At 42.6% G+C, this 24,098-nt stretch overlaps 1 protein-coding gene across 1 annotated transcript in view; it reads left to right on the top strand.

Annotated features, from left to right (window-relative positions):
• The first annotated feature begins 6,753 nt into the window (after positions 1 to 6,753).
• The window catches only part of PDZRN3 (PDZ domain containing ring finger 3), a 134,812-nt gene continuing 117,467 nt past the window's right edge, over positions 6,754 to 24,098 (top strand). The window contains exons 1-3 of the mRNA XM_051627547.1: positions 6,754 to 7,744; positions 13,931 to 14,017; positions 15,155 to 15,262. Coding sequence (XP_051483507.1) covers positions 7,028 to 7,744; positions 13,931 to 14,017; positions 15,155 to 15,262 — 912 coding nt within the window. The 5' untranslated portion in view covers positions 6,754 to 7,027. The remainder of the gene's footprint in view (positions 7,745 to 13,930; positions 14,018 to 15,154; positions 15,263 to 24,098) is intronic.

Raw genomic sequence — 24,098 nt, 5'->3', positions numbered from 1 at the left:
GCACTCCACATCACTGCACAATTAGAAAGTTAGATAAAACAGCCACAGGGGAGTGGCCTTGGGGGCTCTGTACCTACTCAGCCATGACTCTAAACATATTTAGAGCTCCCAAAGGACTGTACTCATACAAAGAGAAAGAGTCTCCATACCTTCAAGTGTGTTCATTTTTCTAAAGGGAAAAATCACAGAAACCTCTTCATGTTTAAAAAAGGTAGCTTTTGTGTCTTAACAGCAAAACCGAATTTGTTTAATAGCTGAGATGTACCTTCTCTCTAAACTAACTGACTGATTTCCAGAATACACGCCATTCTGTCATTTGTACCATTTCAAATTAAGAGAAAATATTGATTCATATTAATGAGAGAAAAAAGAAAAAATTGCTTGTCCAAGTGTAACCTTCTTAGCATATGACTTATTCATCTACTGACTGTCTAATTCAATGGGGACTAAATTCTTAAGATCTTTACTCATTCGTATTAATCAGAACTTTAATTTGCATCAAGAAGTTTCCACACTGGCCTAACAGTTCCCCGATTCTAGCACCTCCCTGGCAAGAACATCACTGATTTAAGGTCCCTGGAATATAAGCACTAGGTTTTTGAGAACTCTAGCTGTATGCACACTTCAGGTTTTCTGATGTGGGAGGTTTCTTACAGACATCTTTTGTTTCTGTCACACATAGAATCTGTGATCTTTCAAGCTCACTATTTCTCTAAAATGTCACTGGAATTATTGCAGGTCTGCAGAAGCTGGGGTAAGCAGTAGCAATACACCAAGCAGAAAACTGATGGAAAGTCCTCCCATATGAACTCTTTTAACACTTGAAGCATATAACTTTTATGAGCTCTTGTTCAGCTCCCACAGTTGAATGAATAGCCCAGATATTGAGAGCAGTTCTCAACCTTTTCCATTAAAGTCCAGACCACTGCAAGACATTTTCAACCTACACACCTAGTTTGATGCTTATCATAGCCTGATCATGTGAAGTTTACCTTTTAAAGGATTAAACTTATTTTGTGACAGTGTTTAGAATCACATATATTATTATTAATTTGCCAAAACTGCACACAGCTTATTTTCAAGAGGCACATTCTACACACTCACCACATTTGCTTCTTTTCACCAGGGAAATTTTGTCATGTCCATGGTTTAACTTCACCAAGGTATGTTACATTTCTCTGCCCATGACTTCATTTTACCTCAACCCCCTTTCCCAACAAGAAAAAAGGAAACAACTCTTTGAAATTTGTGTTTACTGTTTCTAAATACTAGAAGCTCCTTTTTAAAAACTTGAATATTGAAGTTACATAAATTCCACAGAAAAATCCAAGAGCACCGAAATGCAAAGGTTTCCTTAAGCCACAACCATTTTCCAAAATACCTTGACTATTCATATAAAAAATAAAAGGGCAGGGAGGAGGGGGGCTTGGGGAGTGGGGAAGCTCAATTAGGATCAAATTGAAGGTTATCAAGCCCAGAATCCTGTCTCTAAGAGCAATCAGCTGGGGATACTCATCTTGCACAGATAAGGGCATGGTCTGTTTGCCCCAGTTCTCTGGCAGCTCTCGGCAATCAGTAAATTAGAGGCTTCTAGAGACAGAGGTCAGTCCCAACAGCTGGACTTATCTTCCAAAGAAGCTCTGTGCCCTCCCTGAAGCCACATATAGCTGTGTTCTTTACAACGTCCTGGAGTAGCACTCATGAGGAAAACTAGCATGCTTCTAACCCTTTTTTCTTTCCTAGCTCGGGGCTCACCTGACCAGAAGTTAAGAATTTTTCACTTAACAGACTGGGCTTTCCATAAGGCTTCTGTTTGTGAACTAAGAGATGTGTTTTTAAAGGGAATTTTTCCTTAGTTTATAAAAATGTAAACAATGCTGTTAAGTACATAAGCAGGGCAACTGCTTGCCTAAGAAATAGTGGATGATCACAAAAGGCTGCTTGTCAAACACACCTTGTGCAAGTATTAAGAACTGTTTATTTTGGAATGGGTACAAAAACATCCGGAGATAAAGCAGTGTTGCTGATGTGGAGAAGAAGGAACATTCCACATTACTAAAAATCATCCTGCCAGGATGAAAAGTGAATGAATTTCCATTCCTGTTATTGAGAACAGAAATATTTTTCATGTTTTAAGAGAAAAGCGTTGGACTTAAAAGACTTGCAGAAATGCTTACATGTGAACACACAGTCAAGGCTAGGCTGTCAATTAAGGACAATCCAAAGGCTCTCAGATTTGTCAGCTAAATACAATCCCAAGCACACCTACCCATGCAAAATGCCACATGTCAGTATTACCTGACAGGTCTGCAACAGCCACGCTCATGGAAAATGGGGAAAAAAATCTCAGCAGTTTGTGTTCCCTGAGCATCCTCTGTTCTCTGAGACAGGGACGCACCTCCACTATTCCTGAATTCATTGTACAAACTCCTACAGAATATGCCTCTAAATTATGGCTTGCATTTTATGTTCCACCCATTACCATTGAGTTAATTACAGTCTGGATTTAAACATTATCATTACCTAACAACATGTAAGATGTGTGAAAGGGAATTAGACACGTATAAGGTCAGTTCTCTCTCCCTAAATTGTTCAAGTAAGGGGAGGAAAAGACAAATAAATTATATAGTACAGCATGTGGTGTCTACATCATACTACATCATAATTTGATATTACTGCACGTTTTTATATTGCCAAGGAAATTCAAAGATGCAGCATTTGTGGCCATAGGACTGGGTACTGAATGCTTTCTGGGTTGTAGCCTCCACTGAAATTTGGATTCTTTGTGTGGTTTCAGGTGAGCAGTGGTCAGGTCTGGGCCTCAGTCTTGTAATCAGATCACAGACTTTCTCATAAAAGGCAACTGCTCACCAAAACTGGCTCTAATACCAAGTGAGGAATAGCTCAGAAAAAGCAGAATCCAATTTCTAGCACTCAGCTAAAGACTTACTGAATTACAATGGGCACTTCCATTATCCCACATTTCACTAAGCCCAGTCTTAAAACATGGTTAATTCTCCCTTCACACAAAGAGGATTGTTCAGAATAAAACGTATAATAAATAACTTCAAGACTCTCAGATATTGTAATGCTGAATTAATGTAACTATTCAGACAAAGAGCACTCAACATGCTCCCATAAAGTCCCAGAATTAAAAGCATTATTTTATATTTATCTCTATCCATATATTAATATAGGAATGTGTACTTATAGTCAAAATTCTTGTGGACCTTGCCTCTCAATTTTTCCTAAAGATACAAACTTAACTATGGCTTTGGTTATGTGAAGACATGAGGAGAAGGAAGCCAGTTGTGAAATAGGCTCAAATGAGGCCAGTCTGTCAAGTATGTATCTGAAAACAGCTGGACTTCTGAGGCAGTGAAGTAGTTCTTAAGCAACTACACAAAAACCAAGGAATACCAAGAAAGGATACTCATGCTATCTTTTACTTCCTGCTAAATGTTTAAAACATTTAAAAACATGTAAAACATACATAGTACAAGAAAGGTCATTAAATGCCATAAAATACAGAATCTTGCAAATATATAACTTTGTGCAGCATTTCAGTGCTTGGCACTGAGCAGAATGTGGGGAAGATCTTGACATTTTAGAGACATTTTAAATATACTGCACATATTTGGGAGAACTTTGTAGAGCAGGGATGACGGTTGGACTCGGTGATCCCAAGGGACTTTTCCAACCTGAATAGTTCTATGATTCTATTCTAAATACAGTCATATCTTAAATATGCCCAGGACCACTGTGAGTTTCAGCTCCCAAAAGGCTCCAATTCGTTAACAGAATGCCTGAGGAAGACAATGCTACACTGGACATGTCCTGAAAGCCTTAGGGGTTTTGTCAGAATGAAATAAAGCAGAAGAACAACACAGATGATGGACATGGAGGAGAATTTGACACTTTCTCTGCATGACCTAATGGTTTCTACTTTTTTAAAGGTAAACTGACATTAAAAAAAAAAAAAAAAAGAAATAGGTTATTGCAAAAATCTCATAGTATGTGTAAAATGATGCTAACATTTATGAACAAAAGGCAGATGAAGATGAGTAAATGCTTCCAATCAAATTGCATTTGATTTTGTCTGAGGCTGGAAACTTGATGGCAGCAGGAAAAAAAAAAATCACCAAACACAAACCAAACCAACAAACAAACAAAAAACAACAACAAACAAAGAAAAGAAACAAAAAAACCAACCCAGACTGAATGAAACCTGCTGCAAAAACCTTCATTTTGCAGACCTTTGAGAGCTGGCATTGTCTGTGCTACATCCCAAAGTACAAACTGCCGTGCCCTCACCCTTCTTATGACAGGATAGCAAGTTAAATGACAGAGCCCTGGTGGTCCAGTAGTGGTCCCACCCCAGTACACCACCTCTGATGATGAGAGAACTGGCTAAATAAAAATCACCTTCCTTAGCTGTGGCAATGTAATTTCAGCCCTGGAAACCAAACCTCCTTTCAGTTTCAAACCTCAGCCTTTGAAAATGACATTAAAGGTTCATGTTGAGAGGCCGCTTTTTAAACACATTTTTTCCAAGGGAGAAATTAAACATAAGTGGCCCCAGTAGGGAAAGCTCCTTTTGTCCCTTCTCCCATGGATAACAGCAACAGGGAGAGGGGAACTTCAGTTCCTGTCAGGACTCCAAGCTGCAGTCTAAATGCAAGACTGCAATGGCCTTCAAAAGTTTTTATTTATAAATAAAGTATCTATTCCTACATAAATGTCACATGAAAGTATATCACAGAACTCAGCACACCATCTGCCTAGCCATGACTTCAAATGAAATGTTATTTCAAGTGCTTGCCCATATTTTCCTTCCAAACATTTGTGTAGTTTCAAATAGCCTAAGGAGCCTGGTACTGATGTTGTTCTCATTAAAATCAATAAAAACTCTGCCTCTGGCTTCACCAGGAGCAGCCTTGAGCATCCGGTAGCAGCGAGTTTGAAATACTAAACCAAAGCTGCCACAGCTCTCGTTGAAGGAAGCAATGTATTTCTATTTACAACCACCCTGAATGCACGAGGCACTGTATAAATTAACATAGAGATGGTGGTCGCATGGGGCAGTAATTCAGAGCATTGATGGATTTCCCATCAGACAAGCTGTGATACAGCAGCTACTGAAATGAACAGCAGCACCCAAGTCGCTGGTTTGTACTGTGTGCATCCCCAGTTGCCTGAGACTGACTTGGGAAGGTAGTTCTGTAACCACTAGTCTGTTACTTTCTAAAGGTCACTAACAGACAAACAACCATCCCAGATGTTCAGAAAATCATTCTACCGTTATATAATAGGAATATACTAAAGATCATTTGAAACTGAAGTTTCTAGCTGGGCTCCTACTTTGTCATAAAGCAAAACACGTTAAAAGAACAGTTGAACTGGTGTGTGGCTTTAGTGCCCATGAAAAGTCTGCTCCACCATTCACAATGAACAAAGCTGGTCTCTTTTATTGCTTTTTTCAGTACTTGAATATCTGCCTTGTAAGAGAAATTGTTTTTGCCTAATGCTGTGTCTGGTACTTCAGGTGTGGTCTGGCTAGCTTTTTATAGCGCGTTCTGAAGTGCTTTTAAATCATCTCCAGGCAGAAAGAGATATCAGAAGTGGTAACCTTTTCTGATCTCCCTCACTCACAGCCCAGCGGCATTAATGGAACACGAACAGGCCATGCAAAGAGAAAAAAAAACGTATTCCTGTTCCATAAGGATACGAGCAGCTCCGGCAGACTGCTGTGTCTGCACCTTTTCTCACTGGCAGCGAGATGTCTCACCGCAGAACCAAACAGCCCCATCCCTAAGCAGCTCCCGAGGAACCTGCTCCCGGGGGGGCAGCTCCATGCAGGGCCCCTTCCAAAAGTCCCGGACTCCCGTGTGTCCCTAGCCAACGTGCCCCAACACCCTTCTTCAGGCGAGCTGTCCCGTTTGTCACCAACTGCGAATGCTTGATACTCCTCCTTCCTCGCCTTCTCTCACCTTGTCACGTCCCGCCGCCTCCCCGCTCCCTGCCTGCCCCACTGCTTCTCCCCTCTCCCACAGCTCCCCCACCACCGCCCCCTTCACCCTCGCCCCCCTTCTGGCTCGGAGCTCGCCCCACCTCCCCTGGCCGGGGAGCTCTGTCCCGCTCGCCCCGCTCCCCTCACGCACCCCGTTGTGTCCCGCTCCCCTCACACACACCCCGTTGTCCCGCTCCCCTCACGCACCCCGTTGTCCCGCTCCCCTCACACACCCCGCCCGTTGTCCCGGCCCCCTCACGCACACCCCGCCCAGCTCCCGCCCCCCCTCGCCCCATCCCCGCACCCCCGCTTACCTGCCAGCGCAAGGAGGGGTCCGGCCGGAGCCCACCCCGCCCCCGGGCCCCTCTACCAACCACAAAGTCCCCCTTGTCCCCCGCTGCAGCCCCGGGGGGGGTGGCCGGGACCCCAGGGCTGTCCCCCTGTGGGCGGGGCGGGGCGGGCAGCGCGCGCCGCTCTGCGCAGGCGGCGGAGGGAGCGCGGCGCGCGGCGGGGGCGCGCGGAGGGGCCGGGACCGGCGGGACCGGGAGCGGCGGGGACAGAGCGGCGGGACCGGGAGCCGCGGGACAGAGCCGGGGGACAGAGCCACGGGACAGAGCCACGGGACAGAGCCACAGGACAGAGCCACGGGACAGAGCGGCGGGACCGGGAGCCACGGGACAGAACCAGGGGACAGAGCGGCGGGACCGGGAGCCGCGGGACAGAGCGGCGGGACAGAACCAGGGGACAGAGCGGCGGGACCGGGAGCCGCGGGACAGAGCGGCGGGGCCAGAGCAGCCTCCCCGGCACCGCCACAGGCCGGGCTTGGGGCCGGAGCTCCTCCTCGCGCGGCGGGAGCGGGGGGAATCTAGCTGATATTTATTTATTCTTATTATTCTTTGCCTCTCCCGCCCCGTCCCCACGCTTTGGTTACTTCGGTTGGGCTTTTTTTTCCCCCTTTTTTCCCCCTCGTTTTTTCTTCTTTTCCGCTGGGTTTCTGGCAAAGCGGGAGGGAGGAGGATGGGGTTCGAGCTGGATCGCTTCAGCGGGGAGGTGGATCCCGACTTCAAATGCAACCTCTGCAACAAAGTTCTGGAGGACCCGCTGACCACCCCCTGCGGCCACGTCTTCTGCGCCGGCTGCGTGCTGCCCTGGGTGGTGCAGCAGGGCAGCTGCCCCGTCAACTGCCAGCGCATCTCCACCAAGGAGCTCAACCACGTCCTGCCCCTCAAGAGCCTCATCCTCAAGCTGGACATCAAGTGCGACAACCACGCGCGGGGCTGCGAGGCGGTGGTACCGCTGCAACACCTGGGCGAGCACACCGAGACCTGCGACTTCTCCCCCGCCAAGTGCCGCAACCGCGGCTGTCGCCAGGTCCTCAACCTCCGCGACGTGGAAACGCACATGCGGGAGCGCTGCGAGGCGCGGCCCGCCGGCCTGTGCGAGCAGGGCTGCGGCTTGATGCTGACCCACGGCGAGCGGCGGGCCGGCGGGCACGGCTGCCTGCGGGCCCTGCGCGCCCACGGAGCCGCGCTGCAGGCGCGGGCGGCCGCGCTGGAGAAGGCGCTGAAGAAGGAAGCGCTGCGGGCCGGCAAACGGGAGCAGTCGCTGCTGTCGCGACTGGCGGCGGCGCAGCTGGAGCTGCAGGTGACGGCGCTGCGCTACCAGAAGCGCTTCACGCAGTACAGCGCCCGCCTCGACGCCCTGGCCCGCGCCCGCGCCGCCTCCCCCGGGAAGGTAAGGAGGGGTGGGGGGTCCCGGCCGCGGGGGTCCCGCTCGGGAGAAGTTTCCACACTCGCAGGGTGAGACAGGAGCCCCCCCCGCCCCGGGAGGCGAGAGGGACGTTCCCGCGGGTGAGGGGGGTCTGACGGGGCCCTCAGCCCTGCTGGGGGTCGTGCCCGGCGTGTGAGGAGCGGGCCGGGGGGCGGCCCCTGCCTCCAGCGGGATCTTCCTGTGGAGCCTGTCCGACCCCCAGAGCCTGCGAAAGCTCTGAGCAATCTGAGCTTTGGCTCTTCATAGCTGTGATGTACCTGTTTCTGTACAGATACATATTCTAATGTGACCCTCATTGGTACCTGGACCCCATATGCCAACTCATGCATCAAAATTCAGGGTTGGGCCAGATCATTCTTGAGGTCCCTTCCAACCTGGCATTCTGCAAAAATACTAAGGTCACAACAATACTATTTTTCTCTTAATTCTCTCCCCAAAGAAACCTTTAAATAGCAAAATGGAATTTCCAGGGCTGGAAATTTTATTAAACCACCAGAAATCAACTCCCAGGAGTACCACAAAACAGAGTGAGTTGGAAGAGGCTGTTGTGACCCAACACTTTCCAGACCCTTCGCTCACCTCGTCCCAGAATATGGCTTCCTACAAAAATGCAGTCTTTAGGATTGACTGTTGTGCAACTCAAAAACCCTGGCAGCTATTTCATGATCTGAAGCCATCATGTTTGTAACATGTCCAAATACAAGACATCTGCTGTACTTGTGTTTTTTTGGTTTTTTTGGTTTTTTTTCCCAGAGTCACACAGGGTTGTTTAAAAGCTCAGTTTAGGAGGAGAAAAATTAACTTGATTTCAACCCCTCAGACCATTTATAAAATGACCAGAATCAAAAGCCAGAGCTACAACAATCCCCAAGTTTTAATTGGAATGAGGCTCCCCAGTGAGGGAAGCCCTAGAAGCCAATTAGCTTTTAAATGAAGACATTCAGAGTCCTCCCTGTGACCTGGAATGTGCTACCACAGACACAGCAGTATTAAACAGTTCAGAACTGTCAAACATCTGTATTCACACCTCTGGTAATGTTGAAGCACCAAAAGCTGTGTAAAGGAAACAAAACTTCATGTTAAAGTCCCTCTTTTGAGAGATCCAGAGCAAAACAACCCACCCTGTTTTGCTAACTTGGAACTGAAGGGGTATTTTAATCCTGGATGTACTCTTTTAACTACTGGCAATACTGGGTGTAATGCAGGATAAAATCTGCAGTAGAAGTGTTAAAATAAATCAGAGGCTTCATGTTCATGTCAAGATTCAGGGCAGTTATCTTCTATCTCCTCCTTTTCCTACATCCCTGTGCTCCGCAATAGCGGAGCTTTCTGCCCTCCGTGAAGCCCTGCTGTCAGACACCATCTCACTGAATCTCCACCTCCTCATCTCTGACCCGATCCTAACAGCACACCTTTATTCTGACACTGCCCCTCTTCATTTCTTTGTGGCTGGGGGGTCTTTCGTGTTGTTTTTGCATTAGTCAGCTCTGTAAAGCCTAGTGAGCTGCTATTAGCCTGAAAGGTGCTACTTCACCTAGTAAGTAAGTGTGCTTGGTACATAGTTTCCAGCAATACTTTCTATCAAATTTATGGATACAGCTGGCCCGGACGACTGTGCTGGTTTTCAGCTGTGTTACAAAAGGCTGTTATGCAGTTTTCTGAAGCAGAGCCTAATCTGAAGAAAGCTGGAAGGTGTCATGTCACCACAGACTTGTGGTCTAGCGGTCAATCAATTACATGTCTTTCACAGCGCTTTGGGCAGCTTTCCAATACTAACAGCTTTAGTCTGCCCAGCTCCCAAAGAAGTACAATCAGGAAACTTGCATCTTTGTGCACTGGAGAGTTTTTTAAAAGACCCATGGTAATCACCTAGTGCAGGGGATGCTTTACCAATTTTGGGCTGTGGCATGCTTCCAAGTTTTTTACTCTGGGGTTATTTTCTCAGCAATGCTGGCATAGACTGTGCAGTGCACAGTGCAGATTGTAACACTCAGCACGGCTTACATACTTGCCTAAGGATTAGGTCCCTGAACTCAAGGATTACACAGGATAATATGGAATAACTTGTTTCAGTTTCAGAGGCAACTGCATCTTCAAAGCGTGCAGTGCATCATTATTTGCTATCATTATTTTATTATGATCATTATTCATATATTTCTTACTAAGATGTCATTGATCAGTTTTATGTCAGAAAAGAATTAGGCCTAGCACTAACAAATGGGGTTCATAGGTGAGACATGGTGATTGCAAAACTTACTGCAGGGTCTTCTGAGCCCTCTGTAGATGAAGCATCTTCTGCCTTCCCTGCCCAATAGGGTGCTTGTCCCTGTGGATGCAGAACCAACCTAGAATAAAACAGATTACATCCTCTAGTCTAAATGGAAGAAATGCCCACTTACAGTTCTGTTTAAATGCTTATTTAAACTGGCAGTTTGATACTGAGGAACATTAGGCCAGTCACAAATGACCCAAATTTGTGGCCTTTTGGCTGGGAAAAACTTTTTTCAGCAGGTTTGGAGAGCCAGGTCTGGGTTTGCCTTAGCAGAGACTTCCTTTGTGATACTGGGTGAACCACATTGCTTTCCTGTGCTTCCATCTCCCATTTCTGAAATGAGTTTTCTAACACTGCCATAACTATACTGAGAGAAGACACAGATAAAATGTGTATTTTCTACACATGCTCATCTGTAAATATCTCACAAATTTATAACCGCCTTAAACAGGCAGATGTGCCTTAAACAACTCCACTTCTGTTTTCCATGTGTATTTTTTCCCATCCCCTTTGCCACTGAGGGAGCATTTTAATTTTCCTGTGTGATTACTGGCTGTCTGATCTGTGCTTCTTCCAAAAGATAGACTTGAAAGTTTATTCAGAGACTATTTATTCCATGTTGGGAAGAGGTGGGGCTTATTGTGGACGAGCTTGAGGAGGGAGTGGTAGGGACGGTGGCATGTCTTACTCAAAATAAGTACCTGCTTTGATCTGACATGTCAATCCTGAAACATCAAAGTCTAAGTAATCAAGAACAACCTCATGCTATTCAAACAATGTTTAATCCTTGCTGAAACATACCACTGTTCACACCTATTGATAAGCTGATCTGGTTGTTCCTTTATGTACACAGCCATCAAAGTCCTTTGGGAAGAAATTAGTAAGGAAGAATCAGAAGCAGTTTGTGGTGCTGGCTGCAGCCCATGGTGGAAGCCTTTCTGCTGTCCTGATGAACAAAGGCAGGGACTGACTTTCAGTAAATGTATCAGACAGACAGGAACCAGTTCGTGACCTGGTATTTAGGAACTCTGGTTTAATACCAGAGGTATTATCAGATGGTAACACAAACTTTAATTGTATAAAAGCCAGATTAAAACCTTTAAAGCAAGGTTTTTGTTGTGTTTTGTTTTTTTTTTTTCTTAGACTGTCCCTTAGGAGGATCTGCTGGGCTGCTCCTGGCAGCCCTTCCACCAGTAAATGAGGAGTTAAAGTGCTGCTTGTAAGGAGGACAGACCTTCTCAGCCACTGCACAACCAAGAAATTAGAGTCCTCCAATATCTAAAGGGCAAGGCAGTCTATTAGCTCTACATTACTCAGCTGGGAAGTTCAGTAATTTCAAGAATTATGTTTAAGAGTTCTTGTCCAGCTGTGGGAATACAACATGCCAGTAACCATCAGGTCTGCTGCAGAACCAGATGACGGGGCAGGGCTGGACACCAGCCACTGCATTTCCACAGTTACTTCACTGTTTAATGATTGTTTTGCTGGAACGTGAGACATGCTGGAGGGAAAAGAAAGGCAGAGCCCTGGAAAAATAGTTTGCATTGCGGCTTCCTTGTGAAGTGAAGAAGGTTGCTAAAGAAATTGTTAAAGACTCAGGATGTGAATCTGCAAAAGTAACCAAGTGTTAAAGCAAACAGCTGCCTGGCTGGTGCTGGGGCAGCTCAGCACCAGTGGTGGGATCAGTCCTAGCAGTGGTGTGTGGATTGTGCTCTGTAACACGACTCTGTTGCCTCGGAGAAGATGGAGACATTCCATCAGAATGGGCTGGAAAGTTTCTTTAAGACCCCTGTGAATGTTTTTCAGGAGTACCTGCAAAAACCAAAAGCATCATCCCCACAACTTTTGACTCATTCAAGCCTACCTGCTTTAGTAGTTGTTCTACTAGATATGAAAGCACCAAATCATAGCCCCATAAGAAGGCCTTAATGAAAATGTGCAGCTGTAATTACTGAAAGTGTCTGAGAGCAATGCCATAATTGTTTCTCCATTGTTCTAATTGATTTGCAGTCTTAAAAAGGCATAATAAGAGAAGTAAACATTGGCACTAGCATGTCCTTGTCTTTCATGTCCTGAATTATCAGATCCTGAAAGTGTTCTCACAGGACTGGAAATTAGTTCATTGAAATCCTGGCTGAAGTCTGGGTCTGAAGACTTGCAGCAAAATGGCCTTTACTTAATTTTTCAGTCCTCTTCTGGGCACCTGATTCTCACTGTTGCCAAGTGTAAGCAAATTGAAGTAAAATCAGTTGGAGTTCATTCAGGATCAATTGATCCTGCTCTGGCAGGGGGGTTGGACTAGATGATCTTTCGAGGTCCCTTCCAATCCCTAAGATTCTGTGATTCTGTGTGATTCAGGTTTCTCTCTGTCAGGTCCTAGTCAATTTCTTACTCAACCTACAGGAAAGATAATGATCACAAACTGTCACAAAAATTGTAAACCAAATGCTGAGGGGGAGTGTGCAGCTCCCCTGTGGTGGAGCTCTGAGCATGTGGTCAGGGGAGCTCTGCCAGCTGACACTGGCAGGGAATTGGGCTTTGTTATCATCCGAAAATCTGTAGGAGTAATTCCATAATCCAGGATTACCTTGACATTTTTTATGAGTTTAATAGACATTACTATTTGATTGACAACTTCAAATTGACAAATGCACATACAGAAACCATCTGCATTGAATTACAATGTAACTGCTGTAATTTTTGTCATTAATTGGTTATGAAAAGCAGACTTGTAAGGTAACTTCCTCAAACTTTTTTGTGTTCATAACATTTTCACCATTTGGATAAAACAAAGGAGAAGATCTTGGTGGTAGCATGGCTCATACACACCTAGATGCACAACATACCTGATCCTCTTCAGATTTCTAAAGAAAATATTGTTATTCAAACAGATATTTTTAGTGTTCTGCTGACCTGTTGTATTGTTTTATAGTGCTGTAAATAGCAGCCACTTTGAGATTGAAGATGGTACATTGTGAGGGTTTAATTGTCTTTATTAGTGCACACACTCAGTTTTGTCTTAATGAAGGTTAATAGATGTAAGTAGCATCACTGTGCCATGAAGGACAATTCATATGAGTTCATATTCATAGCTCGGAGCAAGCTGGGGTAAGAGGGCAGGATAACTGATCATGTTTGCACAGTCCTCCAAGTAGAACAAGTCTGTCTCATCTTCATTGTCCATTTTTTGTCCAATCAGAGAATCATTCACTCCAGAACTTCACGTTTTATGTAATTAAGGCTATGATTTTCAGTGATGGAGGATTTTATTTTGCTATTAAAAATTATTCATGGCAGGCACTGTGTGTAGCAATTGGCATCTTAGGCTTTCTGCAAAATTTGTAGCAGTTTTGGTTTATGCTGTTTTCTAAAACACACCAGAGAATTTCTGTTGTTTAACACTTCATGTTTGATACTGTTTAAAACAATGTCATGTAGCAAGCACTAGAGAGAAGCAACATAAAAAGGAAGTCCTGAGATTTCAGTCAGCCTCAAGCACTGAGAAAATTCAAGAATTTGACTGCTGGAAACATGGAGTAGTTTATATAACACATCACATATGACTAGGTCAAGTAGTTGCAGGAACCAGCATTACATATAAATATCTTCTGTTGCTGTTAAGTGTCTCACTGTAGATCTCAATAAAAAATACACATAAATCTTGCAGGGTGGGTTTTGCAGAGAAGCACTGCTGGGGTGGCTGGAGTGCAGAGGCTGGGAGCTCCTGACTCCTTCTGCAAAATTTTTCTAAACATGTTTCCCTGAACTACATGGGGGCAAAGAAATCAGAAATCAACCCAGCAAACCTGAATAGAAGCATTACCTATCCTACTTACCAGTGCACAAATGTTCTAAATATGTTTATCTGTTCTTTGTAGGGTGAAGAAACTAAAGCACTGACTCTGGTCCTTCATCGTGACTCTGGCTCTCTTGGATTTAATATTATTGGTGGCCGACCATGCATGGTATGTTAATTGTTAAAATATGTTTCCCCTTTCCAGTTGGGAAAAGCATGTAGGTCAACACTTAGAAGAAAAATGCTGCTGACAAGCATTTTGTTCTCTTGGGATTCTTTCAGAGCAAATCTTATATTCAGATTTGCATCGGATGCCTGTTAACTACGCTGTCTTTTCTCTCACAACTTGTTTACTCTTGCACATTGTCACAGCCAGCAACACTAATACTGGTGCAGGGTCACTCCCCAAATGGTGAAACCTGTGGTGTCTCTCTCAGACCATACTGCTTTGAAGATGCTGCATCAGTTCAGGGCCCAGGCCCTTTACAGTTCATTAAGGAAATGTTATTTACTTTCTCTTCCTCCAGAGATTAAGCAGCCCTCTGTGCAGGTGAAGGGATGTAATTTAAACAACCTACTTTTGAATTCTGTGATTTCAGCAGATGTTTCCTGCACCATACACTCACTAATGTATTTTTTCTAGATGCCTGTTGGCTGGAGCTGCTGCATATGACTTTAATTAGATCAAGGATTGGATTGTACCTTGTCCTAGTAATTTAGAAAATATTCAGAACTACTTCTTGGCCTCTTGGAAATCTGACATTAATCATGATTTATTCCTAGTAAATGCACTTGAAAGTTATTCTTTCTTTATAGTCAGAGTTTTTCAATTTTCTGAGACGTTGTTCTGCACTGGTAGAAGCTGGTGAGACACAATACACAGGAATATGAAAATGCCTTGTTGTTGTACAAGTTTTTTGTGGTTTTATTTTTAAGCCTCCAGAGGAAGAGCTCTGCAACTGAAAATAAAAATGCACCATTGTCTTAGTTTGATATGCAAACAAAGTGTCTCACTAGATTTTACATTACTAATAATAGTAATGACAATTACTACTGAGCTGGCCTAAGTCAGAAGAAAATAATTATCATGGAACTGATGTACCTAATGGAAGCCCATTTCTGCTTGTTTAATCTTTCAAAATCAAGAGTGTTGGATGTTCTCATTAGCATAAAGTAATTCCATATTACATCAGTAAGAATATTTCTTCCAGAGTAAATGCGCTGTTGTGACATGGACAACTTTTAGCGAAAGGTAAATGTGAGTTAGTTCAAGATACAATAAGATATTTTTCTTTTCATCCTAAAGGACAATCAAGACAGTTCATCTAGCGAAGGAATTTTTGTGTCGAAAATAGTTGACACGGGGCCTGCTGCTAAGGAAGGAGGGCTACAGATTCATGACAGGATTATTGAGGTATGTGAATACACTGTCCAGTCTCTTTTATTAGTGTGGGTTCCATCTTAGGTCTTCAAATGACATGATGTTTAGTGGGGGCTGCAGAGAAATGTCCTGTGGTAAACATTGTCTAGAAGACGTGTCTGTTAAAATATGCTTGACTTGCTTTAGCGCTGACCTTCATGGCTTTAGGTATAGTTCTTACCTAAATATAGAAACCAGATTATGGATGGTATGTGCATGTCCTGACTTTCTGAGGAGCTAGAATCTATCTGGCATGCTGTAGATATTTCTTTTTAAAGCTATTGGAAAAGTTTAAGTTATTTAGTTAAAACCATATGTGAAATATCTGTGGTGTAAACCAGGATTTTATTTTTCTTGGTATTTAAGACCAGTTTTTTTAACAGTCTGAAAAAAAAAAAATTGTCTCTGCAGTTTCTGTATGGTTTATTATAAACCTGTCTAAGTGTCCCTTAATGTTATTTGTAAGTTCTTACATTACTCAGATCACAGTCTGAATTTCTTCTCATTTTGCCAAAGTCTTGACCTCAATAAAAACTCCTTCCTGAGAAAGAGATGGTTGCTTGAAACGTTTCTCACAATTTGCAGTGAGCAAATTGTTGGGGAAGAGGGAGAAAAAGGTTAGTTTTCATGAAAAAAAAAAAATGCAGCTGATAGTGAATCAGGTCCCATTGTTTAGCATTTTACAGTAAAGAAAAAGTATTCTTCACTGTCTTATTTTTGTAGGCTGGAGAAACTTTGAGAATCTATTGTTCAAAAAGATAAGTGTGGTGTTTGTTGCCAAGGATATCATGGAACAGCCAGTTTCCCTAAGTAATGGAATTCCATTGCTCTTATGTTTTGCAAATGAGCAATAAACAGCTGTTAAGGATTTTCTGTTGGCAGGGGACAACGTGTATTTGCTATTTTCTGTACTGTTATGGTAAATTGTATTCACAATTTAGTAAGGATATAAAATATTAATTAAGTTTCTTCATATGGGAAAGAACGGAGCCACAGTAGCAGAACTATAAAAAGATAAGAAGCTGAGCTGTGAAATGATCCAGAGTTCCTTAAACAATGTATATAATGATGTAACATAATTGCGAAAAGGTCTGGACAATTTTGTGAGAACTGTGCAATTTTTGTTTGAACTGAACATTTTCCCCTAAGCATGTATTTCCCCAAAGCATATTTGAAAAGCTGACATCCGTTTCTGAAGTAGTACATAGTCACATAAACCAAACAACTGTAAGAAAACCAAAACTTTGGAAAATCCAATGCCCCAAAGTTAGGGGCTGTCCTGGTCTCTCTGTGCAGGCCCTGTCAGGCAGTCTGTGACTCTAGGCACAGGGCATCTGCCTGTAGAAGTCACCCTAGCTCCTGGCAAAGGGAACAGGGACAGCTAACCTCCATGGACTCTGCAGCATCTGCTCCCTGTCCCAAGGGACCTCCCTCCTTACTGCTGTCCTTTTCTGCTTTTTTTTTTAACTTTCTCCTTACTGCTCCATTTCTTCTCAAGTTTAGCATTTGGAAACATTAGTGCAGACCAGGAGAAGCAACTAAATACTGCTGTGCTGGATGTACACTAAGAACTTGAGAAGGACACAGGAGGACAGGCTGGGTGAGCTTCCCTGCTGTGCTCCTTGGCTATGTCTCCTTCCTCTGTGAGCAGTGTTTGTGCAGGGTCTTTTCCACAGTTCAAGTTACACATGAGAGAAAACCCCAGAAGAAAGACACTAAGCGATTTGTTATATTTGTAACACGCCAAGGGAAGCAGAAACCCATGTGTTGACATGGCTTGACATGTGTTGACAACTCTTATTGTGCTGACCACAAACTCATTTTCATATTTGCTCTTGTCACCTCTAAATATACACGAAATGCTGATGGACACTTAGCACATTGTTTCCCAATAGTTGACTTTGGGTGCCTCCACATCAGCATCTGAGTTTGGCTGAGGAGTGTCCTATGGAATCAACTCTCTGAACAGTGCCCAGTTAATGTGGTTTGATTCCCATTGTGGAGTCGTCTCTTAAGCGTGCTAACTGGATCTTTTTTAGATAAAATAAATTCATTTAATGCACTCCAACCACTACAGGCATCCAGTTCACAGAACTGCTCTAACACAGAACCCTCAAAATGCATGTAGTGGGGACACCAGCTCCTGAAATCAGCCATCAGATTTTGTGTTCTGTGCCATTTATATTTGGTGTGCTATATGGAACCCCAGCCTGGGTTAAGGAAAAAAGGGATAGGATACCTCCTGCATCAAAGCATGTTAGTGACTTTTATTATACTAACATCTAGTTATCTTAGATCATTGAAATATCCTGTATATGATCTAGATGAAAGTTAGGTAATGACCAGTGATAGTCTCTTTCTAGAGGCAAATATTTTTTTAAAAGCTCTACAGTGCCAAGGTTTCAATTTGGCAGTTTGGCTGAAAAATCATGTACAGATGTAGCTGTAACTGGCAGTACACAGCTGGAAGACTCAGATGGAACCTGGCCTAGAGAGTAGAGCATCCTAGTGGGTCACATTTGATTTCAAAAGCATGAAAGATGGTAAAAAAGAGATGGTAACTTAACTAAAATGGTAACTTAACTATCTAGAACAGAATTTATCTGTCTAGAACTTCTTTGACTTGGTCATTCAATATTAAGGTTTTATGTTTCACCAGCATGATTTTAGACTCTTGCACAAAGAGCTCTTATTCCAATACAAGCTGCTGAGCATAGAGTCTCCAAAATCAATCCCAGCATCCATCAGAGAATTTACAATGAAGTAAAACAACTTATTTTATTTCCTCTTGGAGAATGATTCCTTTTCTGTGGATCTTCTGATGGATGTGTTCTGGACCACACAGTGTTTTTTCTCATTGTTAGAACTGACATCTTTTATAACTACTGAGCAAGGATTAGGCAATGGAAAATATAGACACACACACAGCACTGCTTATAGCTGATAGCATTGTTAGATTGGTATTTGCTTGAAAGTTCTGCCCCCTGACAAACTGATACAGAGATAAACTTTCAATTATGTCAGAATTTTAAAAAATACTTTCCTTATGTAATTTGGATTTCCCATTCTACATCTTTTAAAAGGTTAAATGAAAAAAAGCAATTTTGGGCACTTTGTATATCACTGACATGAGTACTGCCAGAGTGAAGTACATGTTTCTACTGCTAGATGACATAAATCAAGATGAACGTTGCATGGTTTGTGCTTCTCAGTCTTCAAAGCAGCATGTAACAGAAATACAGAGAAATATCCTCTTTCCCTTTTGTGTTACAGCATCTGTTAAGTAATAATGATATTTAGTGCTTACGCAGGACTATGAGGATTATGTTAGGGCTATTAACTGCTTAATAATTTCCCTTCACAGTTTAATAATATTATCCTTATTTTGCAAATGGGTAAATCTGAGTTATACATGGAAATAACTTTTAGAAGTTCTTGTCAGACTAGGGTTAAAGACTTGGATCTGGGTCTGTTTGTAACTGCTGCATGCAAACCAATGCTTCTTACCTCTATTTGTTGTCAGATCTTTCACAGTTGCTTTAGAAGTAATGATGCTACCAGATTTTCTCTGGTTTGACTACATGTTTTTCATGCAGTTCTGAACTTACATATTCAAAGCAAGCAGTTGATTTCATGCAGTACTATTCATTTACTGAATTATTGTTAAGATGTTCCATAGCAAAGTGCCACGTTAAAAACATGCTGAAACTATTGATTTTTATGCAAGGAAATTACTGTTCTCATAGATTTCATTTTTGTCTGGGTAACAAAATGGTCCTAATTTCCTCTCTTAACAGAAGTTGGTTCAGGTCCCAGCCATGAGTGCCTCCTCTACACAGCTGCTTGGCATTTCTTAAGACAGAATTTGATCTTCAGAGTTTTTATTTTTAAGCACATCAGTACTGAAAGAATATAAATTAAATATGGCATTCTCTTTTCACTAACTAGTAAAGTTGTTTTTTGAGCTTCAAGACTGCTTAGAAAGAAGGAGGCTTTTGAAACACTGAGTGCTTGCCACCTTAAAAAGTTTTAAGCACAATTAGGGTACTGTTGAGGTAGTAGAAACCGTCACAGCCCTGCTGAAATCTGGAGGATTTATGTCACCTGGGACTTGCCCAGTGTTTCATGCTGCTCACAGGAAGGATCATTAGTTTAGGAGTTGAGAACATGTCTTAGTGCATTTGATTGATTTTCCCCAAAGCACACTCATTTGCTACACATTATAGGCTGCTTTTCTTTACATGGATTTCTTCACAGATTACACATAAGAACAATGAAACTTTGTAGCAAATATTTTCCTACTGTATATATACAACGTTTGCAGTTTGCTGTGAATTGCATGATGGCCCTGTAGGAAGTGTGCTGTTTTGGCAGAGCAACTTTCTGGTCACACGAGGTGGCTAAGTGGCTTTCAGCAAAATCAATTAGGTAGCTGCATGAACAGTGTCAAATCAGCCCAGAGAATGCTCAGCAGCCACGCAGGGATGGCAAGAAAGGATGTTCTGGCAGGGGCCTGGCACACTTTTACCTGTCAACGACATGTGTGCTTGGAAAGATCTGCTGCAGAGGCAAGGATGGCCTTAAAATGGATTGAATGAATAAATGAAGAAACATTTCACATGGTCTAGGGGTTCAGTGTGTTGCCAGTCCCCTTGCCTTGTCAGAACACAGTTGTTCCTGCCCTGTGCGCCCAGTTCCACTTATCACCACTCACAGACATCTCACAGGAGACTGACACAAATAACCAGTAAATACAATTATTAGCTGAACATGGCCTTCAGTTTCTCACTTGCTAGTGAGCACATTCTAAAATTATGCCAGCTTTGATAGGTTAGCCTAAGCCTATATAGCTTCTTGCAGGAAGCCTACTGCAAGCTGAGCTCCACCAGCGTGTAGGTTAAGCAGAATTTTCTCTTTGTCATGGATGGAAGAGTTCAGTTCTACACATAGCATTTACTGCGCAGCTACATACACTAAGGAATTATTTCTTAGAAGAAAACATTTTCAGACAATGATTTAAAATTGACTGTTCAAGTTCCTGCCAGGACACGCAAGCACATTCGAGTATTTGCAGAGAGGGAACAGAACAGGCAGCGAGTGCAGCTATAGCAGAGTCAGCTTATTTTGGAGTTTATCCTCCTAGAAACATTTCCAAGCTCTTTGTCCATATCAGTTAATGGTATCTTACAAAGCAGCATCGTGCCTGTGCTAAAACAGAGATCCCACAGCTTGGTCAAAAGGGAATAATAATAATAACAACCTTAAGAGGAAAATATAAATGAAAACAGGCGGCCAAGTTATCACTGCATTTTTTTCCTCTCAGATTTATTTGCCTGATTTCATACCAGTGCTACAGTCAAAGCTGTGACAGGGATGTGGGGAAGCATAGGGATGAGCCAGATAGGAAGAAGAAAATGAACAAGAGAGGTATGACAGGGTTGCTACACTATATACTGTGCTAGTGTCCTTCCCACAAACAAGTAAGAAAAATAATGATGAAAATATCAGGGTTGCAAACAAAGAAAGTAATGTTGCTTCGAGTATTATGGACCTACAGTCCCTCCCTCCTCCCTGATATGTAGGCTGCACAGCTCCAGTTAACAGCACATTTCATGCTGCAGTTTTTGAAAAGGTCCAGCGTGAGTTCCCCTCACATTTCCACACCATCTTATTCTTTCTTCTTTTAATAGAAGTCCACAGCATGCTGACCCTAAGCATAACGTGGGCATTGTGAATCTGTGAAAGCTTAGAATATTGCTCTCAAGGGCATGCTGAATGAAAAAGAGGTAATTAAATGATGAAAAAAAAAAAAAATCCCTTGAAACTCAGAAATAGCTCCCTTATGCATAGCACTGCTTAAATTAGTGGAATTATGGTGTTTGTGTCCCTTCTTAGCCAGCGCTTCCCTCTGCTCTTGCTTTCCTTGCTAACACAGGGTGCCTGAAAACAACCCAGCATCAACCTTTAGCTACTGTAAAATCTGTCCTGGAAAACCTGTAGAGCTCTCGAGGTGGAGGCCACGACTTCTGTGCACAAATCTAGAATTAGGAGGAATACTGCTTTTCTTTAAAGGTGCTGCAGTTGTATTTGTGAAAGAGCTTCTGTAGCAGCACAAATCTTTAGCTTAACCCAGTAGAACTGCTGGGGTGTCTGAGGCACATAGGAGGCACATGGGGATCCCTTCCACAGCTCAGCCCTACTCACTCTGAATTTGAGGCAGAAACAGTTTAACTAGAATTTTGTTCTTGTTCCTCATTTATGTGCAGAGTGGCTGCAGTCATTCCAGTTTTACACAAACCACTTATGAGTTATTTGGACACAGGGGATAAACCTAGAGCCTGTTATTGGAATCAGTCACATTTGGAGGCTCTTCCAGTGAGAGGTCTTCTCCAAGTTCCAGGAGCTGGCCCTGCACCTACCTGGAGCTGTTCAGCTTTCCACAATATCAGTTTCATCCATGACTTGGCTGCTGCATTTCAGTGCTTCAGCAGCCTTTTCTCCTGACAGCCCCATTCACCTTTTTCCTCTAGAAAAAACCTACAGTCCCTGTTCCTCTCATGTGCTGCTGTCCCCAGACAGCTGTAACCCATGGAAATGCTTTGACATCCCTACTATGGGGAAAGGGTTGTGGGGGGTGGAAGCCCAGCTGGGATGTAGCATCCACAGTCTCTGCAGAGAAGTTAAGTAATGTTTTGTTGAAACTGAATGGTTAAAATGGGACATTGCTCTTGAGAAAAAGGAGAAGTGAATATGAGGAATGTACTTCCCAGATCAGATCCTCTTGCATCAAACTTTCCATAACTATAGGGAGAGAAAATGCAGGAGAGAAATTCTACTGATAGGATAGCACTTTATAACTTTTAAAACCAGTGAAAGTCAGATTGTACAGCATATGCCCTGCCTCAGAGTTCTCTCTCTTTGGTGTGGTTAATAACTTGTTTAGAACCACAAGGAACAGCACTTGGAAAGGAAACACAAACCACTTTGGTAATTTCCCAGCCTGTCAAATCTCACATTAAGGAAGGGGCTTTCTCTGTTGACTCATGTATTGCCTGGTCACAGAGCGCATGGAATATGTCATCCATTCTCCCTCAGCTGTGTTTACCATTTTCTGGTTAACCAGTCCATCCTAATTATCTTGATCAAACAGCTCTCAGTCAGTGCCCAGCACCAAGGCAAACAGAAGTCCTGCCCTCCTTGGAATGGGGTGGTGGGATGGTTGTCCACTGAGGACAAGCCTGGTGGGTCACCAACAGGAGCAGTCATGGTGCTTCAGATCAACCCATGGCTGTGACACTAGCATTGAGGAGAAGATACAAACCACCCAAGAAGTCTAGAATTTGATGTTATGAATTATTGCTTTTTTAAAAAAGTGAAAAATAGCTGTTAGATATTTTCTGCAGCTAAGCAGAGAGAAATGTGTCAGATGCCAAGAGGCAAATGCTTTGTTTAAAGGATGCATATAAAGCATATAACAATGGGACAATTTAATCTTCTTTTCACATGTGGTGCCATTCCTTGCATTTTGAATCATCTATCTCCTGTTCAATTTTCCACATTTGAAGCCAAACCAACATGATTAACTGTTAGATTTTATTTTTAGATTTTTTGACTGCACAGAGTCTTTTTAGAGAAAACACACAATGTCCTATCAACTATTTTCACACATTTTGTTTGTATCACTATAATTGGGCAATCAGACACAATCATCCTTAATTTAGTACATATGCAGTGCATTACCATGTCAATTGTACTAAAATATATGCATAAAGTGCAAATTAACTGACAAAAAAGGAAGCTCAGGCAATTGCTATTCAATATGCACTTGAGTAAAATTTGCATAACTTTTCTTTTGGAATGAAAAATGGAATTTATCCAGCAAACACAAAAAGCACTGAATGTGTTTGAGTGTGACCAAATCTTCCTGGGAAATCCTGGGTCGTGATCCTGCAGCTCAAACCTTATTTCTTGTGATAGTGGCATTTTTCTTCAGAACAAGAGCAGGTCATGCAGACCTGCTTCCCACAAGTGCCTTCCTTCTTGTTTCACAACAGTGTGTGTCCTTTTTTCCACACACAAGATATGGAAACTGAACTGAAATCCTGGAACCTGCTCTAGTAAAAAATATTATGCAAAGTCACTGCTGATTAATGATATTTCTAATACATAAATCAAATAATGTTTTACTGCTTGATAGTAAACACAATATATTCCCATATAAGGTATGGGGTTTCATTTTGTTTCTTTTCAAAATTGCTAAATGTTATAGTTTATGATAAGACATGAGACAATAGAAACAGGAAAACACAGAGAATGAGGGTATATAAGTAGAAGTTGATCAGATTTGCTGTATCACAGGATCACAGACTGGTTTGGGTTGGAAGGGACCATAAAGATCATCTAGTTCCAATTCCCCTGCATTGCTCCTACTAGACCAGGTTGCTCCATCAACCTCCATAGCAATAACAGCATCAGATTCATATTCTCTCATACGGCTTTTTCTTTCACCTAGTTAATTGTTTACACTCTGAAAAACTGGAAGCCAGTCACAATTAACTGCAGTTCTGTGCTTTAAACACTAAGAGGTGGCAACTTATCAGCATTGTGCAATTAATTCCACCATTGTTGACTGCTTCTTTAGGCATGATGTTTTGATAAATTTTAAAACAATATAACTTTACTGGTTTATGTTCCACTACAAGGTGCAACTCTACAGGACCTGTAAAATTTTAGACTCTCATAAATACAAATGATACTGGGCTGATGATAATAGTTGAGAATTTTTTTGCTTTAGCACTGGGCCTTTTAAATGAGAACAATATTTAGGTTG

Source organism: Apus apus, chromosome 9 (genome assembly GCF_020740795.1).
Source record: "Apus apus isolate bApuApu2 chromosome 9, bApuApu2.pri.cur, whole genome shotgun sequence".
NCBI classification, from domain to species: Eukaryota; Metazoa; Chordata; class Aves; order Apodiformes; family Apodidae; genus Apus; species Apus apus.
This window is presented reverse-complemented; position numbering and strand designations above follow the sequence as displayed.